The sequence below is a fragment of the Montipora capricornis genome, chromosome 14 (assembly GCF_036669925.1).
Source record: "Montipora capricornis isolate CH-2021 chromosome 14, ASM3666992v2, whole genome shotgun sequence".
Classification (NCBI taxonomy): Eukaryota; Metazoa; Cnidaria; class Anthozoa; order Scleractinia; family Acroporidae; genus Montipora; species Montipora capricornis.
Window position 1 is genome coordinate 14,733,824 of NC_090896.1, and position 27,500 is coordinate 14,761,323.

Consider the following 27,500-nt stretch of genomic DNA (forward strand, 5'->3'; position numbering starts at 1 on the left):
ACAATCTATTCTTTTCGCCCGCCTTCTCAATTTCATTTCATTCTTACCGGTTTTCTGACTTAAAGTACCTACGGAAAATACCATGAAGAAATCTCCGTTGGTTCACCAAGGCCAAAAAGAAGAGGAAAAACAACTGAATATGGTTGCGATTCAGCCACTGCACGGCCAACGTTCATCGTCAATGTAATTTGCATAAAACTCCGTTTGCAAACTGTTGGTTGGCCTTTAGCTGTCTACGCGCCAAGAGCCTTTCATCCTGCTTTCATCATTATTTGCATTATTTTGCGATAATTTTCTGAAACATCCAAAAGCATTCTTTCGCGAAGATATTTATATTTAAGTGTACCATTTTGGTTTGGCTTTGTAAGCCTATTGCATTGAGGTTGTATGTGGTGTGTTTTTTAACTAGCTAATGAGAATGTAATGATATGTAAGAGAATTTTGAATGTAATCAGCGATATTCTTTTCCAGTCGGCATTTTGTTCATGTCTGTACAGTCATGGATTCAATTGGGAAGCTTTTACCCATTGACGCCTGGGGGTTCCCCATTGACGAGTAAAATCTTCTGGCGTTAGACAGTACTAAGTATGGCCGGTGTATCAGCGGCAGTGTATGGAGTTTAGCGACAGCGAATAAGGTTTAGCAATAGAGCGGTTTTCAATTGAGTGTCGAAAGTAATTAGCAAATTACTTTGTTTTTGCATCTACTTCACTCAGTGATTGGTTCAAAGTTCTCTGGCGACTTTTTCAACCAATCAGAAGTGAAAGCAAAACCAACCGTGGCTGACGCGTGCACGTTTTCCCGCGCTTTGTGTCTGCTACGTGTAATTAGTTCGAGTTTTGATTGGTTTACTGGATTGTCTCCGTCCTTTTTGATTGGCCAAAGTAATTACTTTGGTTTTGGTTTTACGACACTCGTTTGAAAACCGCTCTATCGAATGGATTCTAGCGATAGCGAATGTGTATTAGTGACAGCGAATGAGCTTTAACGCTAGCAAATGAGTTTTAGCGAAAGCAAATGAGGTTTAGCGCTAGCGAATGAAATTTAGCGACAGCGAAGAAGCACTAGCGAAAAAGCTTTTGTTTTAAAACAATAGGGCAACCATGACACGTCACAATTATTTAAGATGGCAGCGCTCGGGAAATTTGAAAACCAAAAGAACCGTTTTTTCGGATACAAACGCTCCCATTGGAAAACGTTCAAAGAATTTTGATTGTGAGCATTATGTTAACTATTTTAAAGATATATTCCTGTTTTATTGGAGGTTCCCTTTAAAGGGCTTCCCCGTTACGTATACCTGACTATCATGATGGTGACCATTACGTCGAAAATAAGAGTATCTACATAATGTTTCAGTTAAAGATTGTTCCGTAAAATCGCAACTTACTTGAAACAACGTTGAAACAGTATAATTGTAGGGTTAATCGTTCTTATAAGATAGTCTCTTGAAATTATTGAACTGATTTGACGTTTGAGCCATCTTTCAAACGGAATGATGACAGAACTATCCAGTAGCGGATCTAGGAATATTGTAAGGGGGTGAGATGAAAGAATCGAAGTATATACTGTAAATAAATCGATGCTGTCAACAGAAATATAGCTTAATTTAATTAAACTGTATTTCACCAGAGGGAAAAAACGCAGTTTAATCAGAGTCAGAGGCTGGAAGAAGATTCTGCTCGTAACCTCGTTTGCTCTGGACATGAATATGTTAACCAATCAGAATCAAGTAATCATGCCCTCTTGGTTACCAAAAGTGCTAACGTAATAAAGAAAATATGCCCTCCCTTTCAGCCAATCAGAATTCTGTAATTTTGCCCCGTACGTGATAAGCATTAATATATCATTAATAAAAATGTTCGCGTCAGGTAAACAGTATCTGTTCCAGAAAAACATAAAAATACTGTAAAAAGAAGGTAAATAGCCATCCTATTAAACCTCCCCCCCCCCCCCCCTTCCCCTGGATCTGCCCCTGCTATCGATGTTGTTTATTTATTCTCAGGTAGATGCAGTTCATCTTGCGAATTCGAAATTGTTGACTTTACTAGCGGAAATTTAGTAAATTGGAATTCAGCTGTAACTGATCATAATGATGGGGATTTTCTGGCCAAAATCAGCACTTTGGATCAACTTTGCGATGCCAAAACGTACTTCCGTGATCCAAACCGGGAATATTGGACAGCTCTTCGGCTTACCGGCGATGGAGAGTGTCAATGGGGCTTAAATAATTCAGCAATCTGGGAAAATTGCAGCGAGGTTCTTGAAGAATCACAGCCTGGTCAATGTTACGTTATAAGCAAATATCCAATGAAATTGCAACCAAGAAGCTGTAACAGCTCAAAGAATGTTTTATACATGTTCGAGTGTGACCCAGGTAAGTGAGGACATTTTCAGGTATGTTCACCTTGGAGGCGGTGCGACGAGGGCAATTTGGAAAACTTGGAAAATACTAGTGAAATTAATTAGATCCTTTAATTGCACAAGGAAAAAAAAAGGAACGAAATTAAAAGGAACTTTATTGAAGTGTCTAGTTCTATATCGCTGGAGCACTAATTGGTCTAGTTGGGGATGTCGACATTGTAAACTGAAATTAACAAATTAACGCAAATCAAATCAAATGTAGGTATTTGAGGAGAGGCGAAAACCGGAGTACCCGGAGAAAAACCTCAAAGGGCAGAGTAGAGAACCAACAAATGAAGCTCACCTCCGTATGATGACGAGGCACATTGACGCAGCGGTTGCATGTTTATCACATAATTATTGAGGGAAGCCCGTTCACTGCCGCGAGAAAACAGACCGATCAGTTCAATGAACAGCTTTAGAATTAAAATTGCAGCAATCGTGCTTTCGTTAATTTGGTTAAAATCGTTGCTTTCAACAGAAATAGCGCTTAAAACGTATCACCCTGCGAGAAGAGCCTCTCTAAAACTCGGCAGAGTCTTTAACTCGCCGCAGCCCAAGTTTCCGGGCTAGTCACTCCAGTCAAACCAGTTTAGGTAGCGCGCACATCGTATTTTTGACAAGGCGAATGTCAAAATCGAGCCTTCAGTTCCAAAAACAATATGACGTCTTGGAGTGCAATCAAGACATGGCCTGGCTTTGAGACTGTCTCCAGGCAACGGCTTGCGCATAATCAATAACAATTTAACACGATTTCTGCAGAGTCCTTTCTTTTTGGTCGAGTTAAGAAACTTAAGGCTCTGCTGGCAGTCAAAACGTTTTAACCAGTATCAAAAATCCCATAATGTACTCTTTGTTTGTTCCCCTTGCCCCCAACCCCCCCCCCCACCCCCCTAAATTTTGCATAAGCATTGTTTCCAGTTTCTCTTGGGACCATTGTAAGACCCAAGAGAAAATAAAAACAATGGTTATGCAAAATTTTGGAGGGACAAACAAAGAGTATTATGATATTTTTGATACTGGCTAATTTTATATGTGCATAAAGATCCTGTTGTAACCTAAGCAACTTTTACAATCAGGATCAAATAATAATGCTCTCTTGATTATCAAAAGTGCCCTCGTGATCAAGAAAAATGCTTTTCGTCTCACCCAATCAGCATTCCCGTATGTGATAACTACATTGCTCGTTTCAGAACTTAGCAGGGTTGGAGGTGAGGATCACAGTACGCCAAGCCAGATGCACGACCTTAGTCATTTTCCCCAAAAATGCCCTTGGCGATGTAATATTTTAAGCTTATTTAAAAACCCTTGTCAGAAACTTCCAAAAAATTAAAAGCAGAATTATTGTCCCTTTAACATTCATTTTCTCCCAGTCTAGAATTTTCAACTTCATATTCAATAGCATTTTAACAAACACAAGGAACATGGCAGTTTCTTCAAAGGCAAATCATTTTTTGTCTAGTTTAGTGAAAAAATAATTATAATAAATAAAATAGCAGTCGGTTGCCTACATTGAATACAGACCGGAGATGTTGAAAGAAGTCCTACATCACATTACATGTATTTCACAAAGCACGATTTTGATGAAAAGTTACAAAATGATCACTACACTGAATATTTTGCTAAACCAATTTTTGCCGCTCAAGTAATATTATCAGCAAATAAAGAAACTTTGGGGGCATTGCGGGCTGCATTCCCCTGCCCCACCCCAGCCCTGCTTCGCCACCTATGTTAATAAGGTAGTAGTTGTCCTCTTCTTTCTTTCTTTCTTTTTTAGGTTGGCAGCCCAATTATAAGAAGTACACATATGAATGTGCACAATACAAGGTAACAAATTTTGACAGTGGACTAGCTAAGCGCTCTTCTTACTAAATGTTCGGATTTCAAAGGGCAATTACAACTAATACGGCGATCAAATCCAAACTTCAACTGCCCCCCACCCCCCTCCCCGGGCATTTGACAACCTTCTGTGCCCGGGAGTCGGGAATTTGACCTTTGCTTTCGTGGGGTGGGGAAAATTGAACCGGAAAGGTCAGGTTTCAAATAATTGTTTTTTTCGGGCGCCGAAGTCGCTAACAGCTATAAAACACGTGTTTGGACGATGGAAGAGTTTAAAGGAAGAGATGTAGCATTTGTGAACGATTGGCTCACAAAGAAAGGTCTTCAAAAGGTCTTTATTAAAGACGGCAGGAGCCGATGACGATTGTTCTTTAGTAGGGTATGACAGACAAATCCTTCAAATCCGACGATAGGATAGGGCATTTGAACACCATTTCGGCCCGACGGGGCGGGAATTTGAATGATCCAATCTTCAAAAGTTCGAATGCCCGGGCTTGCCCGGGGGAGGGGGGGAGGAATGTTGAAGTTTCGCGTTGATGGGCGAATAAGCATTGCGTGGAACATTCCATAGTGCCATAAAATCGGCATACTCTCAGTCTTGCACTGTGGATAAAAAAGGCATCTGCGAAGCACTTAACCCGGGATAAGTATTACTTCGAAAAAGGGGCAAAGTCCTAGAAAAAAGATTTACACGTAAAAAAATTAAAAAAAAAAGTGTGGAACATATTAAGTTAAAAGAGAATGTAGAGGGCTAAATGAGATAAAAAAAAATGTCCTTGCGGTTTCAAATTCATTTAGCTTTAGCAAGCTTTCCTTTTTGTGCAATCTTCAAGTAGTCTTGTTGGATACCATCGAAAATTGAAAAGCTGGGAACTGTTCCAGGAGAGCAGAAGAATTTGGGTTGTGGCTTTCTGTGCATAAGTGCATAAGCGAATGCTTTCCCGTTACTTTGTCAATTGCATTTATAGTAGCGCCATATTTTCTAACATGAATCCTTTGTATAAATTGGCTTTGAGCTTCGTCTGTGTAAGCGCAAAAAGTCAACAAAGCTTCGAAAAATAGCGCAAACAAAGCGGATATTTTTCCACATTCTTTTCTTTGCTTTGTTGCTGCTGTTGTTTGCACGTTGTTGCTGATGTTACTGCGTATTTTTGTCCCAAAGATTTCTACTTGTTTACAAAATGTTACAAGTGATTCGCAGTGGATGGTGGTAAGTGGAAGAATATAGAGGACTATATCTTACCAGGCAAAAAGACAACTTACATCTTCATACTCACAAATATTCTTTTTCTCTTCGGGTGCAGGGTCCTCAAATTTGGAATGACATTCCTCTCTCACTTCGTAATTCACTTACTCTTTCTAGTTACAAACATAAACTGAGGGATTATTTTCAATCATTATAAGTTTAAACTAAGTTGAACACAAATTCTTTTTTCTCCCTTCAAACTCTTTTTTTTTATCACTTTTTGCACACTATCATTACTGGTATGTTTATTTTACTTTATGTGCAGTAATAATTCTTTTTAGGTTGTAATAGTTTGCCTTTTCTCTGTAATTTTTATTCTCATTGTAACTTAGCAGCACATTGTGACCTACGCCGTATAAGCCTCTGGCTTTGGCATTAGTCATCTTATTATTGTCACTTAACTTGTGCTTTGTGTACTTATTTATAAAAAATAAAAAAATAAAATAAAAGTATTAAGCTCTGAATTTATTAATAACTGGCAACACGGGAAACAGTAAGTCTTATTTCCCCTTGGGAAAGCAAAACTTACTTACGAGTTTATTGCTTTATTGCATTTTTGGTGCGATTGCCTTGTAAGTACCCTTTCTTTTTTTCGAGCTTCTGTCCCGGAGAACTTTACTGGCTGCCATTTTAGTGTTCTTTTGTTTCCATGCAATTGGCTCTTATGGACTCGTTCAAGGTGAAATATTCTATTGAATTTCAAGTTTGAAAGAGATGCCATAATGGTGGCATTTCGGAATAAAGTGTATAAGTTAAATTTCTCAGTCTTCAGTTCTTGTTTGAAAGCGTTCAGCTGCCAAAACACAAGGAATGTTTCTGGCTTCACGCGGGCTGGCAGACAAATTTTCCGCGGTTTTTAAGGTGCTCAACATGATCACGTTGGAGTTCAATTCGTAGCTTCCCTGGAGGACTAGTAAGTTTTGCTCACCCTCTGTTTTGAGTTTTGACCCATGGCACGTGACATGTTCTCCTCCAATCGGAAAACTTATTTTGGTATGTGGAAAACGCTTTTATTGTTATTTAATAACCGTTATTTTAGGACAGGTTAGTCAAAATTAGAGAGATTAAATCACGCCGTTTCCTTATCCGGTCTTACCATTTGCAGTTTAAAGATCCTTAGTGTTGGTCCAGTCTTGGTTGAACTCAAGACCTTCTTTCCCGTAATCAGTAAATTAAGATAGCAGTGATATCGACATAGTGCATATATTTGCTGATTTTATTTACAGAATGTACCATATTCTTGGTCATGCAACACCAGTGAAGAGTCTGCTGTTGGCGTGTGTTACTTGGAGATGAAGGCCATAAGCTGTTGTGACAAGTATTGCAATCCAGCAAATGGAAATTTGACATACTCCAAGAACATTACATATATTGGAAATAACTTGAGTGAGTTTCTGCCTAGCCTCAAATACTTTCCAATTCAATTTTTTTGCTAAAATTTTCATTCATACTATGGGCATACTATGGGCAATATTTACACTTAAAAGGACTCTTGCAAAGATCTATTATAGACAGGCCTTCCCCCTGAAGAAAACATTACTGACTTGGCTCACAGGTTGGCAAAAGTTTGAAAAACTGTTCCTGGAACGCTTTTGTGAACGGGGTCGATTCTATATTTTATAACGACTGCAAAATTCTCGCGCGCTCATTGGCTAATTTTTATTGTCAAGAAGCGGACAGACACATGAATTTATAATTTATGCGAAATTGACGCAACATTGGTGACGTCAGCTTAAAGAAAAGTTGAAGTTTCTCGCATTTTTGTCTCGCGTTCTTCTGGTGTTTTGACTTAATTTTGATCCCTCTGCCTTTTTGTTATTGTAAAAAAACAAATTGATGTCAGTTTTTCATGCGTCTGTCCTGTTATTGATTATGACTTTCGTCATGACATTGTCAAAGTATCGCCTCGTGGATCCGCAGACCACTTTGACAATATTATGACGAAATTCTTTGTCAATAACAGGAGACTCTAACCTGCGATCAGGCGTACTTTTCCTTAGACATGGTGGGAAAAGGTACACCTGATACAATTTCTTAACGAGTCGTCTGCCGCCCACCTGTCAAGAGTGATGTTATCATGTGTCATGCTATAAATGTGAGCCAATCAGATTTTACCGGAAATTACCTGCACGCTGCGATTCAATTAAAGACGCGACAAAAACAAAATAGCACTCTGGCTTTGATTTCTGCAATCAAAGCTATTTCTGCAAATCCTGCTTGACAGTTGGTGCGGTTTCTCTGTTCAAACCATCAAGGAACAAAGAATTTCGAGATAAAGTGGCAGAAAAAGCCCGAATTCTTCATGTCATCATCAGGCGCAATCAACAGTACAATAAACTTCAGATTGTTCTGCGATTCCGTAAACAGTGTCGAATTTCTCTGTCAAGCTCGGCTGATTCCCCGAATGTGGCAGCCCTAAAGTTCTATTCGGTTCTTTTTGGAATCGCAACTTGTTGCTTCCGAATATATTCCAAAGGACTTGCCACAACTACAAACGTTTTCTTCTAGAATGTTCGGGCCTGTATTAATAACACTATTGCGAAATCCCGTAGGAAGTACAACTGTAATGTCTTCTTTTAGTCAAACGGATGCATTCTCTACGCTCTTCCTTTAAAGGTTTTTGGAAAAAATCAGAAGTCGAAGCAACAGCAGCTGTAAACAGAGCCTAAACATCACTCGTGTTGAAATCCCTCTTGGCGGCCATAATTTCATCAGCTGTTAACCGATTTACAAGAAGTATGATTTGCAATTCTGTAACCAATCGGAGCGAGGCTCCAAAAGCTCTATTGTTTTTCGGCCAATCAGAGTAAAGTCCAGATTCTGGACTACGCGCAGACGACTCGTTAAGAAATTGTATCAGGCGTACTTGTTAGCGCCCTGTCTCAAGAAAAGTACGCTTGATCGCAGGTTAGACAGACTCATGAAAAACTGACATCAATTTGTTAATTTGACGTGGAATTTCGCAGTCATTGTAAAATGAAGAATGGAACTACCCATTCTTCTAACTATATCGGTAATGAATTAAACTGTCCCGCTGATTAAAATGCCTGGAGACTCTGCGACGGCGATGTTGAGGTAGTTGTTGTCGGAAAATCGTCGGCGTGAAAACTAAGCTGCATTTGGGATCATTAGGATTAAGGAAATTTGCTAAGAAGGTTAATTGTCACTCATGGGTACCGAGTCTAAAAGAAAAATTTTGATAATGTTATTATGACATCTTTAAAGAGTTTGCTCTTTCTTGCCTAAGCTTAAAGATATGCTATGTTACCAGCATTCACTTTGCTATACTTTGCCCTAATACGCTACACTTCTGTCATCACATCATTCACGCAAGAAAATTCTAAGCTAAGGACTTTTCTCTCTGTCTGGTAAGGTACTTCAAAACGCCAGAATACCGTTAAATCATTATTCCACGTATTCTTATTCCTGAATAGGATCAATGGAACACACCCTGAAATAGTCCATTTTTTCGTTATTATTTTATAGCTGCAAAAGTAGGAGAAGTACTGCATGGATTTTCAGAGCAGTGGAAGATTGGCTTTGACGACGGGGACATGGTCAGCCTGGCACCAGAGGTGTTTAAAAATACAGGTTTGGGAAATCTTGTACTGAGAACGAAGTATTCAATTTTTCGATGGTGACTCGGCGATTCTCGGAATAATCTCATTGCTCCTTTGCAGGAGTCGAACTCACGTACGACCTTCCGATGATTAATTAGTTCGGATGCTCAGCCACTGAAATTCTAGGGAGCTTCGTCATTAAACCAGTTTCAAGTGACAATCATTCTGTTGTATTGATGAGATTGAAATTGTCGAAATGGTGTATTCTAGCAATTGTAGTGGAAGGGGTGGTAAATTTTACCTCTTGAAGGCTCGAGGAGATGCATTTCTCGATGATGACTTTGGTCAAGAGAAAATGAGGGGACAGAGACGGAGGCTCAAGGCGTTGGCTGGGATATGTCATGTCCACGAAAGTTATTTTTAGACAAGCGGAAGTCTTTGTTCTAGCGGAAGTCTGTCTTCCTAGACGTCAGCATGCAGTCTTGTCTCGCTCTCAGGTTCTTAGTGAAGAGAGAAAATGGCGGCGCACGTGGAAGACTAATGAATATTTATTTTCTCTCAAACATCAGACCGAGGATGGCCTGCATGCGGACGTCTCGGAATACAGACTTCCGCTAGAACAAAGACTTCCGCTCGTCTAAAAATAACTTTTGTAGACATGACATATCCCAAGGGCTGGACCGGGAGCCTCCCTCTCTGTCCCCTCATTTTCCCTTGCTTTGGTATAAGAATTTTAATTGCTCCCAGTTGGGAGTGGGACCATTGACCTTCTCAGGACGAGCTGCATTACTGCGATTATTTGGTTCTCGTACATTTTAGTTACTTCAGGATCCGGTGTCATTCTCACTGCCAGAAGCCACAGTGACACCGAGAATAACGAAGTAACTGCATCAAACTGACTCCGCTTAGGATGCTTTCCATTTGATACTGAACTGATCGGCCAGACCGGGCATTTGGAAGGACTAACTCTACAACGCCTTCAAATTAACACACTTCGAGGATGATATTAAATACTCTTCTAGAAGATCTAGAATACGAGGGATTATCAAGCAAGTGTTCTTTCAAATTATTTCATTTTCCTTGAAAACTGACGGGTCTGGCCGGCCAGTTCTGACAAAAGGAAAGCACCCCTTATATTTGAATGTATCAACTAAAATGCGTGCGTAATACTAATTAGATATCTCTGTAGCGCTCTAATAAAAATTGAAAACAATTGTACGTGGATACCAACAGTTGCAAAAGTGAACCCTAATAAAGCTGCCAAATTGGGAACAACTGCGCAGAAAAGTACCAGACAGTTTCTTTGTCCTCTGGTCAAGATTTTGCGAAAGCCATTCCGCATTACATTTGGTCGTGTGTAAGATACGCTGGCAAATCTAAGAAAATACGTCTCATGGATTTTTGTTGCAAGCGTCATCGGCAATGGTAAATTTACGGGTTTTTTTTTTCTTTCAAAGATATGAACCGAAACTTGAAAAACTTTGAGCAAGATATACCTGATTTGCCTTTTTTTTTTTTTTTTTTTTTTTTTCAGGGAGAGTTATTGTGGTTACGCTGCACCGAACAAGGGAACAAGACCTGAATTTGACGCAGTAAGTAAACTATAATTTTTCTTCTTTTAAATACTATTCATACTTTCATATATGAGTAACAGCCATTGATTAAGGCACAAAGCACGTTTTGTCATTACCTAGCCTTAATCGAATCAGGAGCTCATCAAGGGAAGTCTCCTCCCTTGGAAGATTCAGTACGCGCATTGAAGGGTTGACTCAAGCATAGTTAATCTAGGGACTGGTTATGAAACCCTGGGAATTTCAAAAGCAGGAACAATACAGTTGCAATTAGATGTTGAACCGACCGTGACCCTGCACAATCTTTTGTTTTTGGTTAATTTCGAATAAATTAGTCGAAACTTTTGATTGGTTATCCTGCCCGCAAAAAGCGTGTTTTTGTCGGGTTTTGTTATCGCAGGGGATTATATTGAATATTCCCCGTCAACAATAAACTGTCTGAAAAGCTGGTGGCGGCTTTTGATTGTAACAGGGGAGTGCGGGGCTGAGTTATCCCCCTGCAGCTATTCCCCTCAAAACATCAAATACACTACAATATTACTGCACCAAATAATACTTCCATTTATTAAATCATTTATTAACATTATCTGAATTCCTTTTATACAAGTTTCATTTCATGTTAAATAATGTGGAACGTATTAAAACTGGGTTTGTCACCAGGTGGGTACATTAAAAAATAAAGTTTATTAAGTTACACTGGTGGTTAAAAGCGTTTTTTTACGACATTCCTTGCACTGACTGCAGCAGGAGTTACGTTGGTGAAACGCAGAGTAAATTCTTAACAAAAAAAGGCGAGCACCACTTCCGTTTCGGAGTTAAATAAAATACACTACCTCCAATTACATCATTTGGGCAGTTACTTACAAACTTTTTGTATAAACGGACTACGCATCTCTCTGGATTCACAATGTTCTCATGACGCTCGACAACTTTTGCCTTGACTTTGCAATGCTGTAATCCTGCAGCATAATTCTTTTCCGCGAAAGACGTGTACTTTAGTCTTGATCTTTCGACTAAATTTCCTTCAATAACTTCAAATTGAGAAAAACGGAGCTCTCCGTGTTCTTCGCCACTTCGAAGCGAAAAGTACTTGCCAAATAAATAAATGTGTTAACCAACGTGCGAGGGTCATCTTCACCCAACAGTCCCTTCGACCACAGAATCTCTTCTTCGTCTCCTGGTATTGGTTTTGCATGTTCGACATTGACTCCCATTCCATTACGTGTTAGAGTTTTCATTCGCGAATCAATGGAATCTTGGAATAGTTTATATCTCGGATTTCGGAAAATGTCCAACTCTGGCAAACCATTCTCTCTTAAAGCTCTTTGCAATCTATCGCAAATCTGGTAAAGCGTATTTGGTGGATACTCAGAACCGTCTTTCTTCTTTATTTCCTGGACAAACTTACTGAGCCAAAAACAGAGTTCCAAATCGCATAATGTATAAAGAGTGTCATATTCGGGGACAACAGGAAAGTCATTCCCTTTTCTTTGTTCCAACAGTAGAGAAGGTGTTCGGTCGTTTCGATACAAGTTGATTCGATACAAATTGAAGTCGTGTCGAGACATCATCAAAGTTGATTCGATACACGTAGAAAGTCAATTCGATTCAACTCAATATTTATCTTCTCAACCGTTAATTAGTGGTCTAACCAGCGCAAAAAACTCCAATCCCGGTAAGCTAATGAAGATGCTTCCAAGCGACCACGGTTATGTAAACACTTTCAACGATGGACGGACAATTTGCGAGCATTGCGAGTCTGGCGTTTAAGTCTAAGCACCCATTTCAAATAGCACTGATAAACAGCATTTAAGTATAAGCACCCTTTAGAAGAGTCAGCTGTCAATAACTGTGTGACTCGCATGGCTCGCGTGGCTCGCTCTAGCCTGCGTTGCAAGCGTTCCCGTTCGACAAAAGAGCTTCGAAACGATTTTCCGCAAACTGGCCGCGCGAAAGTTGGGGCAAGAGACTGAGTCTCTTTTCCGATTGAATTAATTAAACTGCCGATTAGGAGCATGATTACCCTATAAAAGGGGGAAAATTTTAATATGCATTCGATCATTGATCGCCATACGAGACACATTTCCTACAACGCAAACAACTAACCAAAAATGGAATCTATCTGCGACGATGATTGCATCCAGTGTAGATAGTCTGTTTGAGAAAGACAGCAAGTTATTTAATGCGACGGTTGTCACAAATGGAATCATAGGAAGTGTCAAGCAAACTTGATTTAAAGACGGTGATGGAGTTGGTTCCAAGCCCGCCTCAAGTAAGAAGAATAACGGTAGACTTCGAGAAAGCCATGTGGTCCGCCCTGAAAGAGGTTTTTCCCGAAGTAAAAATCCATGGCTGCACATTCCATTGGATGCAAGCTCTGTGGAGAAAGGTTAGCAACAAACGTAGGAACATGATTTTTTTTAAGTTAGTAAGTATGGACAAGGAGTACTTTTGTGATTCGGCAAATGATTTGCTATCACATTTACAATGCTAGCTTCCCTTATTATTTATTTATCGTTCATGTACTCCTGTCTGTAGTTTGAACGTTAACTTCCTTAGCATCTTTACTTTTGCAATACTAAAATGATTAATAAATGTCTGATGTATGTGTATGTAACATTTAGGTAGAATAGAGCTTGGTCTTCAGTCAGCGTACACCAACGATCGGGGGACCCACAGTCAACCTAATAAAGAAAATGATGGCCAGTTGCCGTATTTACCAGAGGAAGAAATATGCCCCATGTTCAGACGACTAGAGAGGGATGCTTCGACTTCCGAACTGATGAACCTTGCCCGCTACATGAACAGCACCTGGATCGTTGAAACCAGTGAATGGCCTCCATCTTCTTGGTCAGCATACATGAAGTCAATCCGCACAAGCAACGATGTGGAAGGTTGGCATCTAAGACTGAATAGATAGGCATCCGCAAGTCTCAGCTGCCATTTTATCTGTTAGTGAAGCTACTACACAAAGAAGCTCTACTGACATCCCTCCAAATTCACCTCGTCTCGGAGAAGAAGCCCGCTTCGGAGGATCCAGCGAGAAAAGTACAAGAAGCGGCAATCACGACTGTTTAGTCTGTGGGAAGAATTCAACAATGGCCAAAGGAACGCAAAGCAGCTTCTCAGTGCATGCTCGTATTTAACTGGTCAAATCCTATAAATAGGCTAGGATAGCAATGTTTATACAAGTTAAGTTTATAATACTAGTATTTGAATTGGCTGTTCAGTTTTCGTGTGTACTAAGTATTATCAATCAGTTAAAATATTTTAAAAACCAGTAGTTAAAGTTTGTGATTGTAATGGTTTCCATCGCAATACCTGAAATGCATTTAGTTGTATGGATCCGGAATAAATATCTTTTGTATATACATAATGCCTTAAGATGTATTGGAAGTTAATAACGAAATTCCTTTAGATTAGCGTAATAAATAAGTGTCAAACGATTTAGTTGTAAGCAATAGATGTTTTTTTGTCTATATACGTGACGTGACCACTAATTAACAGTTGAATTGACTTTCGACGTGTATCTTGACTTTTCGACGTGTATCGTCGAGCGTTCCCGCTCGACAGAAGAGCTTCGAAACGATTTGCCGCGAGAAAGTTGGGATGTCACTTTCGCGCGGCCAGTTTGCGGAAAATCGTTTCGGAGCTCTTTTGTCGAACGGGAACGCTTGCAACGCAGGCTAGCGCGAGCCATGCGAGTCACACAGTTATTGACAGCTGACTGTTCTAAAGGGTGCTTATACTTAAATGCTGTTTATCAGTGCTATTTGAAATGAGTGCTTAGACTTATACGCGAGACTAGCAATGCTCGCAAATTGTCCGCCCATCAAAAGAAGACATCGTTGAAAGTGTTTACATAACTGTGGTCGCTTGGAAGTATCTTCATTAGCTTACCAGGATTGGAGTTTTTGCGCCGGTTACACCACTAATTAAAGGGCCACCGACAACCACAAGTCTTTGCGGGCGTGCAAGCTATCGGCGTCATTTTCTGTAATACAGAAACTAGTATTTCTTGAAAACTCAAATTCCATCGCCTCACATCGTCGTGTTTTGGATGCCCAGTAGCTTCAAACTTTGTTAATATTTTCCTTAATGTTTAAATATTGTATTTTTGGCGTTATTTGGGTGTTGTGTTCGTGTTAAAAGCGAAATGAAAACTGTGAAGAAAGGTCGTCCGCCGAGGAAGAAAAAGCGCCATGTTATTTGGCTCACTACTTCAACCTTGAGATCATGGAACGAAAGGAGGAAGGAGTTTGGATTAAAAAACAAATGGAACAGCGAATTCTCAGAAGTTCTTCTTTACGGGATTTTTCTGAAGCGAAGCGGCCGATTCGATTGCCCGGATAATAACAACAACAAAGGCGCGCAAAGGACACTGGTTGTCGGTGGCCCTTCAACGGTTGAGAACATAAATATTGAGTTGAATCGAATTGACTTTCTACGCGTATCGAATCAACTTTGACGATGTCTCGAAACGACTTCAATTTGTATCGAAACGACTTTGTATCGAAACGACCGTAAACCGTAGAGAATTGCACTCTAGCCCCCATTCATCCCATACTCTGGTATGCCAAGCCGTCGACTTTCGTGTATGTTGTGGAATTCGTTCTCTTTTTCTTTCCTCAACCTCTTCCTGTGTCACGATTTCAATACCACGTGGCGATACTCCAACCTTCTTCCTAGTTTCTCCCTCTTCATTACTGGACTCACTCTGCGTTACTTCCAATAATTCTGTCACTGTTTCCCTTACATCTAAACCATCAAAATGATCTGCTGGCACATCCAACAAACTTTCATCTTGACTGAATAGTACCAGAAAAACTGCTTTGAGTGACGAAATTATCATCACTGGAGTCCGATTCACTCATACTTCGACATCAGCTGAACTTGATCAAGCCGGTAATCTACAGTGCAAATTACAACACAAGGCAAGCTACACTTAAATATTCAACTCAGACAATTTTGTTTTCGCAATTTTTCACGCACATGGATGTAATTTAAGTCCCTAGAGACTACATATATTTGTTTCTTTACAAATCTTCATCAAGCTGTTTTGCCGACATCTCAAACAACAGTGAATTTCCTAGAAAACCTCACCAATGTGTAAAATAAGCATTTTATCGGCCTTTCACTCAGGGATATCAGATTTATTCACCTCTGGTTCCGAATAAGGGCTGCGCCCTTGGGCGGAACCAGAGGTGAATAAATGAATAAATCTGATATCCCCTCGTTTGAAGCAGATAACCCTTACTTAGATTAATTTCCCGCGAATGAGACTCCGCAGGAGCCCGACGACCAATCACAAGATACTAACTTGATGTCATAGCGTCACCGAACCGGAACTGTCTCTGTTTTTATTTTGCGGAAAAGGTAGTTTAAAAATAGATTGGTCTGTACAAATGCCGTGACATTGACCAATTCGGCTAACTCAATGTTGTACCCAGTTCAAATCTCTCGGGGTTAAGATTCTTTGTGTGTTGAAGTTGCATGACAATGAAGCATTTACATTAAATTATATGGAAATGCTTTAAACAAAACGTTTTATTCCCAAGAAATTTCCATTGGGTACAACACTGAGTTAGCCGAATTGGGCTATTGGCTTAGTAGCGGGAGTTGTTCGTTCCTAGTTATGAGCTTCTTGTATTATTCAGTTGTTACGCACGGTTGCCCAATACCGGTAATGATATTGTTTTGTACTGAAAGAGATGTTATATGTTTACCACGGTGAATGAAATGTGGAGATGTATTTTTTCATTGTGACTCGGGGATACTCGAAAAAAATATCCAAGTACTCTTTTGCAGGAGTCCGTCCGAGCGTCCGAATTAGTAAACGGAAGGTCGTCGGTTCGACTTCCGCAAAAGAGCACTCGGATTTTTCCCGAACATCCCCGAGCCACCATCTCCCACGAGTCTGGTGACTATCCGAACAAGTAATCGGAAGGTCGCCGGTTCGACTCCCGCAAAGGAATACTCGGATTTTTTTCCGAGTATCACCATAGAAAAAAAACAAATCTCTTAAGATATTATTTTGTTTCGAGCCCGACAGTGACATTTCTTTCTCTAAATTGGTTTTAACTGGAAGGGATAGACTGGTCTCCAATGTTATCGGAGTGGCCCTCAGCCCTGAGTACAACAAGACCTTCCCACATCTTATCAACATTACTTTCAGTCACGCAAAGGTAAGGTTTCGCAGATTGCGTTACTCTTATCGCTTCGTGGCGTATAGTTACTGATACACTCGGCATCTCTTTTTGCAACTTGTCTCGCAATTTTGTTGCGACAAAAGTTCCTACACTGCGAAACAAGTTGCTTAGCGGGTTTTAGTTTACTCTAGGCAACGTTTCATGCAACTTAGGAGGTGTTGACATGATACCAGGGCGATTTTCGCACCGGCGCGAGTTCACTCCGGTTTCCTCTCTTAGTTCTGCCAGTTTGTTTACGTGATATCACTGAAAAGAGTCATGCTGGGGCGACTCACACCGGCGCGACTTCACCCCGGTTGCTGCGCCGGAGCGAAAATTTCGTTCCGGCGCGAAATCTTGCAACAGTATATATCATGTAAGCGAGGAACGACCACTTGTTCCGGTGTGAAATCGGGCTCCCGGTGGGCTGGAACGGGAAGCACATGCGCACTTTTCGTGTTAAACGCCATATTTGTAATTTGGATTCACGCTTGTATTTTATCGATATGTGGTGTCCCCTCAGGTAAACACGATACGAATTCACCTCGTCATCACATAAACGCGGTATCAAGAAGTCATCCCGGTGTGAAACTCGCGCCGGTGCGAGTTTTTTCACGTTAACACCCCCTCATGTTTTCAACGGATGATCACGTGAGGTTAAAGGAACATTTTAATTGGCTGGTGCCGCAAACCGTTGCGACAGGACAGATTTTGCACTGCGCAATGCCTGGAAATTTTACCTGAACCGTTGCCGAAAGTAGAATTAAATTGTACTTTTCGCAACGGTTTCTGCAACGTGTCTCGCCATGGCGTTGAGAGACAAGTTGCACGAAAAATTGCGAACTGTTACAGCGCCTTAACTCGACCCATGCAATAATTGAAGACACGAAATGGCTTTTCTAAATTACCCTTTGAGCTGCGTTGTAATTCTCAAAAAAAAAAATTAAAGGTAAAATCAAGAGAAAATGAAGGTAAAATATATCACTTCACCGAAATGTTAACAAATGCAGAAATTTAGAATTATAAAATTTATCTTGTCAAAAATCTGGTCAAAATCGCGTGCCTTATAGCAGCACAAAGCACTGAAAGCAACAAATTGGATTACAATGGTGCCATTTTATTGCCAAGACCAGAATGCTGTGTTAAAATGTGTGATTCCGAAATCTTTCGCTTAGGAAATCGCTACGCCGCCTGGCTGGAATTAATTATCCCGATCTATGACCATAGCTACTAGTCTTTAATGAAAAGTTGTTCTTTTCTTAGATTACAAAAGGAAAAGGTGAAAGAATCTGCGTGTTTTGGAATGAGGACAACAAGTGGGTTTTATCATAAATAAATCTTAAATGGCGTCGTTATACAGCGTTAGACAGAGTAAAATCTATCAATCCTCACTCCCAGGGGTCAATGGAGATATTATAGTTTTCGAGTGGATGTAGACGGTTGTTAACTCATTAACTCTTGAACCCCACTTCACTGATGAGTAAAATCGTCTGGCGTTAGACAGGGTAAAATCTATTTAGCCTCCCAACAGCATAGAGAACCAATACGCTCATTCCACAAAAGAGCAAGGAAACAGAATACATTACCGAGAGGCGAGTCTTCTCTCCATAGTACTTAAGCCATTGTACTGGGATGTCCTTTGTTATTAAAGTGTCTCCGCTTGCTTGTCAATTTTACATGTAAAATAGTTGAACAAATTAACGTTGGCGGCTGAGCTAATTTCCGCTTCGTAAACGGTCGTTGCCATTTTACAGGGTCGATGCCTTTCTTAGGGTGCGTTCGATTGACCCTATTCCGGAATGAGAATACGTGGATTGATGATTTAAAAGGGTATGTCTGACGTTTTGAAGCAAAAAGGATAGTAAAAATACAACAACTTATAGACTCAGAGGCTAAACTTGAGTTTCCTATGTTGCGCACACGTTGATGGCAAACGTTGAATCTTTATGCAAATTGTCACACCTTCGTAACCGGAAGTTCGATCTAATTAGCCAATCAGGATGGATAATCACAACACAGCTTAGAAAGCTGTGACTTCCTGTTCGCTAGGTTGGGCCCCGCCATTGTTGTTTGTGGCTTTTATGGCTTTTTTTGAGCACCTTCCGCTGCATTTAGAAGCAAGAGACTGAAGAACTAAAGAAATGGCGTTCTTCGAAGGTGAAGCAAAAGATTCTGAACAATTACACATTAGTGCGATTAATTGCACACCGCCTTTCACTCACAAACGCGTAGACTTTAATTAATACATGTCGAAATGGAAGCGGCAGACACATGGTGAGAAGACAGTCTCTGTCGACCCCCTAAGCTCACGGGGGTTTAATAAATTCCATTTGGAAGGTGGCTTCCATTTGGAGAGTGACATTGAAGCCATCAAAGTACCAATGTTTATCAAAGCTATCACGAAGTTTTGCAAGCTATGAGTCATCAAAGCCATATGAATCCATCTTGAACAACATCAGTGACATGAAAAACAGTGAGGCAACCAAGCAACCCATGATTCCAGACACTAGTACTTGTGGGGCGGACCATAATGACGAACTGTCGAAAGACTCGGTCAATGATTATTATATAAGGAAACTGATGAGGTATCCGTACCAATCTCCTGTGATAGAGCAAGGGCTGAGTCCGTTCGTAAATGCAAACATGCTCCCCGGGAAAGGGACAGAGAACCTTCCAGAATTCCTTACAAGAAAACGTTGAGCTTGTTTCATGAAGACAGAGTAATTAGAAAGTGTATGGCTGCATTATTTAAAGAAGAACGAACCAATCTCGTCTGAGTTAAGAAAGTGCTTGCTTTTGGAAAATAATATTATATTGCAGTAAGAATGTCTAGACCTAGACCGCAACTCAGACGTAATAAATCTTCGAGAGTAGGAGATTCTAGTTGTCATTTTTATCTTAATACCCGAAGGACTCCAAAACACAAAAAAGACTTGTCAGGTCTATTGTGTATTCAAGTTCAATCTGTTACTAAGCATTCAACAAAATTGAACCAACAAAATGATAGTTATCGTCTATCAAGAGAAAAGCTATTGATATCAGGAGACATTGAATCGACCCCAGGCCCTGTTGCTCATGAGAAATCCTTCTATGGCACTGTTGCAGGCTCGGTTAGCTCAGAAAAGATTGAAGGCACTAGAATGTACCTTAGATGGTTCATCATGTGCTTCTTTTCCTCTGTTGCCCACCAGTTACATTGTATATATAATGATCATTCCTATCACATGAACGTGCATGCTGCTGTAGTTGAATACATCAGAAACAACCGTCAAATATCTATTGGACCCGTTACAGAGCAATTGTGGGTGTGTTGTCACAGCAAAAATTTATTGGACCCATTACAGAGCAATTGTGGGTGTGTTGAGCCAATACATAGTGTGATGCACTTATTGTGCAAGCAGTTTCTGATGCATAAAATGTTACAATACATATAAATGAATCCATTGAGGGGTGGGCAACAGTAAATGTTATCAATCCCATAAGCGGACAGCAGGGAACCGTGACTGTTATTAACATTGGGCAGCTAGGTGAAAGACACTATGTTTCAGCAGTTCAGTTATTATAATGACAACATTTCAGATTATGAAATCAGCAGTGTTACCAATGTCAACAATTATTTTGAAGTAATAGTCAATTAATTTTAACCATAGCCAAAAAATGATGTGAGTGTTAGTAATTATTTCTGCAAAGCAGTGGCAAAAAGAGCTTATATGAGAGAATCTATCAAGCAAAAGAGACAAAATAAAGAGTTCAGGGAAAAGAAAAACAATGTGAAACGCCAAAAGAGATCTTAAAATATTGAAGCAGCAACAGAATATGAAAAGCAAACATTTCATAAGGGAAAAGCTTCCAATCCAGAACATATCAGAGAACTAAACAGAAAAGCACAGAACCATTTAAGGAAAGCTATGCAGAGTTCAAGTCTAAACCAAACTGAAATTTGTCAGGGTCAAGACTCTATCAGACATTCCATGCCAAAAGTGATTCAGTCTTTTCAGGATAAGTTAAAACATGGCCCTAAATATATATGCAAGGCTTGCTGTGATCAGCTATGGTTCAGATCATCTATCTGTAAGTATAACAGTAGCAAATATAGTGGTAAATATTCGCAAATTTTGTTGGATGAATGTATAACTGGCACAAAAAGTGTTGATAATACTGAATGGATTTGCTCTATACTTGCCTAACCTGGTGAAATTAACAATATGACCTGGCACTAAACAACTGATCAGACCTTATTCAAAAAGACCCTGTCACCTGTGCCAGGAACTTTGAACACATGGTACACGGCTCTTTATAAAGGATGTGTTTAAGAGTAATCTTATTCCTACATTGGAGAAATATAGTAGTCAGACGTATTTTACAGGGTTGAATTCCAGCAAACTAAGGGGATCACGTCACATACATGAATTATTTTGGGTACCTAGTTGCATATGAGAGCCCCCGTGCTATTACAGAATTATCCAGCTGCTACATCACACTGACTAATGCCTAAAGAAAACTTCAGCCTGCCAATTTTAAACAATCGCGTTAACTTTCATGTGCACGAGTAAAGACAGTGACACTTTGATTGTTATAGCGGTGCACTGTTATGGAATAGTTCGCCAATCATTTTGCGAAAATCAGACTCCCTTGGATATTTTTAAAGGGAAATTGACCAACTTTATAGTATTTGCTGGTCGGGCTCCCGGCCACACTACAATCTTGTGAAACATTGTAGTTGTAATGAAACTCCATGTTGTAATATATTTTACCGTGTATAAATTAAAAAAGTGTATGTATGTATAATGAATAGGCTAGTTTCGAATTGTGCAGCAACAAAAGAACAGGGTCGAGGTTCAGGGAAATAATTTGCATTTTCCTTTGTTCTGAACAATACAAAATGCTAATTATTCCCCTGAACCTCGACTCTGTTCTTTTGTTGCTGCACAATTCGAAAGTAGCCTATTGTTAGGGTTAGGTTCATTTTAAAATACTTTAAAATTGCAATGTTTGGAGTGGTTTTCTCGGTAGTCTAGTGCGTAATTGGGTTTGCCCTACAGCCATTGCACCGAGTTCGACATCGTTCACCCAACTTTTCACAAAGTTTTTGCGAACGACAAATTAAGAGAGAGAATTGTTCTAAATGTTCTCCAAATGGCAACGACCGTTTACGAAACGGAAATTTGCGCCGGACGGCTACGGCATCGGCAGCACCACAAAACAATAACATAAGTGCTTAAAAGATAAGAAACGATCTTGCTGCACCTGCGTCTCGCATTTTAGCATATAATTTGGCGGTACTCTGCATAAAAATAAAAGAGATTTAGCAACACTTCTACGTGAAACGAAAAACGCCGGTCTTGCCGTTTCATGTTTCACCTAAAACGAAGTGAAGCTTGTGACTGTAGCTTTGCTTGACCCTCGGCAACTCGGAATGGACTAAGGTAATCTCGTCTGTTATTGAAGTAAAGAAAATACAAGAACTCGGAGTCTCAGCTGAACATTGTTTGTAGAAAAAAACACCGTTATATCAAATGAAGATCTTCACCTGTCAAATTTTGCGAGTTTCGATGAAGCTGCATTGTGAGTCAAAGTGACTTCATGAAAAAATTGCGGTATTAAAGGAGTCAGTTTATACGAACGATTTATAACAATGAAACCTAACTTTTGTTTGACTTACCAAAAAATGGTTGTAGGGTTCTCTTTCTTCAGAAACAACTTGTTATGTAGAAGAAAGACGAAAAGAAAATTCCACGCATACAGCAAACTCGAAAATGCCCTCTTTCACGTCGACTGAATGGGACAACCGGGAAACGCAAAAAATGGCGGGAAAATTATGGTCACGTGGTCACTTTTGCCGTTCGAGTCTCGCGTAAATGTAATGCCAAATCTCTCTAATGTGACGATTTCCACTACAACGGGGGAATACTTTAAACTGCTCGTGTCAATTTTATTTAGTTTTACGATACTTCGCCCACATTCTAGACTTAATGTAAGATTGTACATCTCGACGTGACGATTGCATTGATATCGGTGATGTTGCAGATCGTTTTCTTATTTTGTACAAAATATACGGGCACCCAGGCTCTATGGTATTGCTTGGGATACAACGAAAAACGCCCGGTCGGGATAAATCCATCTTAAAGTAACAAGAATTTTTGCCTTCTTAGTTCGTCCATCGGTTCATGGTCAAGTGAGGGTTGTTATTTACTGGACGAAACATCGCTCGAGCGTACGGTGTGCAGCTGTAATCACCTGACTAGCTTCGCCGTTTTGATGCAGTTTGATTCTTCAAAGAAGGTATACTTTTTCAATGGTTGCAATTAAATTTACATCTCCTAAACTTTACTTAACAAATTTCAGTGCTTGTTACAATCTGCAGCGATATTGATTGATTGATTGATTGATTGATCGATTGACAACGGCACAACTACAACAACATTTAATTAATTAGTTGTAATGACAAATTTTGAATATAATCCATTTGCCCTGAAATTGCTGATTACTTAAAAAAACAAACAAAAAGGTATGCAACCCATATATTGAAGATAAGTACAAGAAGTAATATGCTACTACAGAGCAAAAGTGTAGTAAGTAAGGACTAGAAGGGCTGAGTTTTGTTTCATGACGCGATATAAATTGAAGTCACTTAAAAAATCATTAATAATTCATGAGCCAAAGAGCCTATCAAAACAACTATAAAACATCACGTGGATGAGCTTTAAACCTGATAAAACACTCCTAATTAGGATGCTATATATAAAGAATATTAGGAAGGCCCGGCTTGTTTTCTTGTATTCACTATACGGCTTTCTCAAATCCTATAATACTCTTGTTGACCCCCTAAAATTCTGCATAATCGTCAGTTTTCGAATTCTCTTGGGACATGAAGATGTCCCAAGAGAAATCGAAAGCAACGCCTATGCAAAGTTTTGGGGCTAAAAGAGGTGTATTATGGGATTTAAGAAAGTTGACAATACTAATATTTTGAACCGATGTTCGGATCCCAAAGGAAACGCTATTTGTGGAATATTTTTGAAGCTCGCAGCACGTGTTTTATCGAGTCTAAAAACACTGTTCCTCGTTTTCTTAAAACTGAAAATAACTGCTAGCCCAAAGTAAGCCCAATTATAACGATGAAGGAAAAACGAAATCTGATATGTTCTTATCAAACGCGTTGATAAGATCATAACATTGTTCGTACGCCGTGTGGCTGCCATAATTTCAGCTCTGCTGAACTTTTTTAAAAAATTTTCTCTCTTATCCTTCCAATACCATCGTACTCTTATACGAGTACAAATATAACTTAAAGATGCTTCAATATTCACGTAACTTTTTAATGTCCTTGCGAAAATGGAAAGGTCTTAGGCCTCAAGACATGAAGCCCTTTCAACCCGAACAATGGCGAACCTTCAAGGATGCTGGCATACTGAAGTCCATGAGAGGCAAGCGTGGTGGAGGTAAAACTGGAAGCAATAACATCACTGTCATCCTTTCAAGATTTCGCAAAAAATTTCCTTCTCGTTGGGAATCACAAGGAAGGAAAAGTTCAGTTTGTTATCGGAACTTATTAAATATTCAAATTGTCACCTCCACTCATTCAACATCACACCAACCTATTGTTGTCTCTCAGGAAAGGCCGTATTTTGTACCTTCGCTTCTGCTCAGCAATCCTATGTCTTTGGCGCCAAAGATAGACGAGATAGCTTTCACCATTAAGCAGCGGGACATCGACGTAGCTCTCTTTACTGAAACCTGGCTAAAGAATACAATCCCCGACGATCCAATCAACATCACGGGATATCAGTTATTTCGGAGGGATCGACAACACCAAGATCATGGCGGGGTTTGTTTATATGTCAATTCAGTGTTCTTTGCTCCCTGAGTTGTTCAGCGACGTCCATGAAGTAATCTGGGTTTCTCTGCGCCCTCACCGCCTGCCGCGAGGGTTTTCTAATATTATTGTTGCTGTTGTCTACCATCCGGATCAAAATCCCGATACCAGCAATGCTCAGTTACGTGATTATCTCATGTGCACACTTGAGACGATTGAAGTCAAGTATCCTAATAGTGCCATAGTAGTCGCTGGCGATTTCAACAAATTCAATTTTAAAGCACAGGCTAGGAACTATCAACTGAAATCTTTAGTCAAGATCCCTACGAGAGGCAACAACATTCTTGACCAGATATTTACCAACTTACAGGATTATTATCAAGAACCGACAGCCCTTCCTGCTTTCGGCCTGTCTGACCATGTGACTGTTATAACCATGCCTGGTCTCCGACAAGAAAGCAAGTCTCAGAGAAAATCTCTTAAAACTCGGGACAAGAGGCCTAGTTCCGTTGCTGCCCTTGGACGATTTCTAGTGGCGGTCCCTTGGGAGCAAGTGCTTGACCACTATAGCTCTTGCGATGAAAAACTCGCTCATATAACGGATATTAACAACTATGGTCTTCACACATGCAATCATGCCAGAGCGGTGTGTCAAAATCCACCAAACGGACAGACCTTGGTTAAATCCTGACCTCAAGCATTTGATAAGCAAAAGACAAAAGGCCTTTGCTTCTGGGAATAAACCTTTGTTTAATATCCTTAGAAACAAAGTCAACCGTGAAAGAAAGAGGTGTCGCAAGGTCTATTATAACAATAAAGTGCGAGATCTGAAGGACACGCGACCACGCGATTTGTGGCGTGAGGTAAAACAATTGTGTGGCAATGCTAGGAGTTCTCGCCCAGACTTTCGATCCATTTTAAGAACTAATACAAGCTGTACTGACCAAGAATTAGCTAATAAGATAAACCGGGCCTTTGTGAGTGAGATGGAAGATTACACTCCTTTAGCCGACGACATCTTTTTGCCCTGTGATGATGATGAGCCCATATCAGTATCAGTGGACCAAGTTGCAAAAAAACTCAAGCAGATAAGTGTGTCTCGAGCCCGTGGACCCGACAATTTACCAAATTTGGTGCTCAAAACGTACTCGGATATTCTTGCCCCGGCTTTAACGCAAGTCCTGAATCAGTCCTTTGAAGAATCCAAGGTTCCACGGATCTGGAAGCTGGCTGATGTTCCGCCTTTGCCAAAGGGGAAATCTATTGAGGATTTTAATAAAGATTTGAGACCGATATCTCTCAAATCAACGCTTTCTAAAGTCGCTAAAGGCTTCATTATTGAGAAAGATCTTAAGCATGTTTTATTGAAGTGTATCGACCCTAACCAGTACGGCTTTATCCCATATTCCTGCACAACATTCGCACTCATTTCAATGCTACATCATTGGCTGGAAGCTACGGACGGGTCAGGTTCTCATGTCAGAGTAGCTCTTCTTGATTATAAGAAGGCGTTCGACCAATTGTAGATCACAATTTGCTTATTTCCAAACTTTACAGCGTCGGTGTAAAGCGTACTGTTGTTAATTGGATTTGTGACTTTTTGCGAAACAGATCTCAGCGCGTCAAACTTGATTCCAGCTGCTTCTCGGAATTTGTCAATGTTCCGGCCGGCATTCCACAGGGCACAAAATCGGTCCATGGCTTTTTCTTGGCATGATAAATGAACTTAGTACTACCAGCGCAATGTGGAAGTTTGCCGATGATACCAAATTTGCTAAAGTTATACCTAAGTCAAGTACAAGTACCCTGCAAAATACAGTGGATGGAGTGCTCAAATGGACGGATGAAAATGTGTTCCGCCTAAATCCAACTAAGTGTAAGGAGATGCAAATAGACTTCCGTAAGAAACGTGGTGCCTCTTCTTCCCTGGAATCCGAAGGCAAGCAGCTCGAAGTTGTCAAATCGGCAAAAATCCTAGGCTTAACTATTAGAGACGATCTGAAATGGAATGATCATATTGACAATGTCACCGTAAAGGCATCACAAAGAGTTTATCTTTTAAAACAACTTAAGCGCGCAGATATTGACTGTATATCTCTGCTTCAATTTTATTGTGCTTGCATAAGATCAGTACTAGAGTATGCCTGTCAGTCATTTCACTCAAGTTTGCCTGCGTACTTGTCGGATCAATTGGAAAGGATCCAAAAAAGGTCGTTAAGGATAATATATCCAGACCTTAACTATAGTGAGGCGCTAACTAAATCTTTCATGTCCACTTTTCATGATAGACGGGAGCTTTTATGCCGCAAACTGTTTATGGAAATAGTTGATAATAAGGGGCACAAACTCCATCACCTTCTCCCGCCGCTTAATGCCATAACCTACAGAACTAGGAAGAGCAGAAAATTTAGAGTTCCACTTTGTAAGACAAAGAGATTTTCAAGTCGTTTATAATGCATTACGCCTCTCAGTTGTTGAGATCTTAATATAACCTTTAGCTACGTATTATACTATGCTCATACTTCTATACTTTTAATAACTCTAAGATGTGTAAGCTTTCGTAAAAAAGTTTTAAGTTTAGGATATTATATTACATTGTATTTTACATGATATCAACTTATTGTAAATAGTTTTTATAAGTAATTCAGTCTTTTGACTGCGATTTGTATTTTAATAAACGCTTTATCTTATCTTATCTTATCTATAACAAAAATTACTCCATCGCTCGTGTTTCCATGGCAACTTCTGTATTGCTCTCTATAACCTCTATTGCATTCTATAACCTATTTATACATTCGTCATTGACCAATAAGAAATGCGGTATTCCGTTGAGTATATGCTGTACATACGGCGAGAGCTACTGAAATTTATATAAACCAA

At 39.9% G+C, this 27,500-nt stretch overlaps 1 protein-coding gene across 1 annotated transcript in view; it reads left to right on the forward strand.

The window, feature by feature from the left end:
* Positions 1-27,500, forward strand: part of LOC138032276 (adhesion G-protein coupled receptor D1-like) — a 55,067-nt gene that overhangs the window by 12,891 nt on the left and 14,676 nt on the right. Inside the window, 9 exon segments of the mRNA XM_068879921.1 lie at positions 2,003-2,374; positions 4,178-4,227; positions 5,402-5,449; positions 6,712-6,871; positions 8,972-9,076; positions 10,580-10,637; positions 16,705-16,801; positions 18,068-18,120; positions 22,957-23,086. Of these exon segments, the coding sequence (XP_068736022.1) occupies positions 2,003-2,374; positions 4,178-4,227; positions 5,402-5,449; positions 6,712-6,871; positions 8,972-9,076; positions 10,580-10,637; positions 16,705-16,801; positions 18,068-18,120; positions 22,957-23,086 (1,073 nt within the window).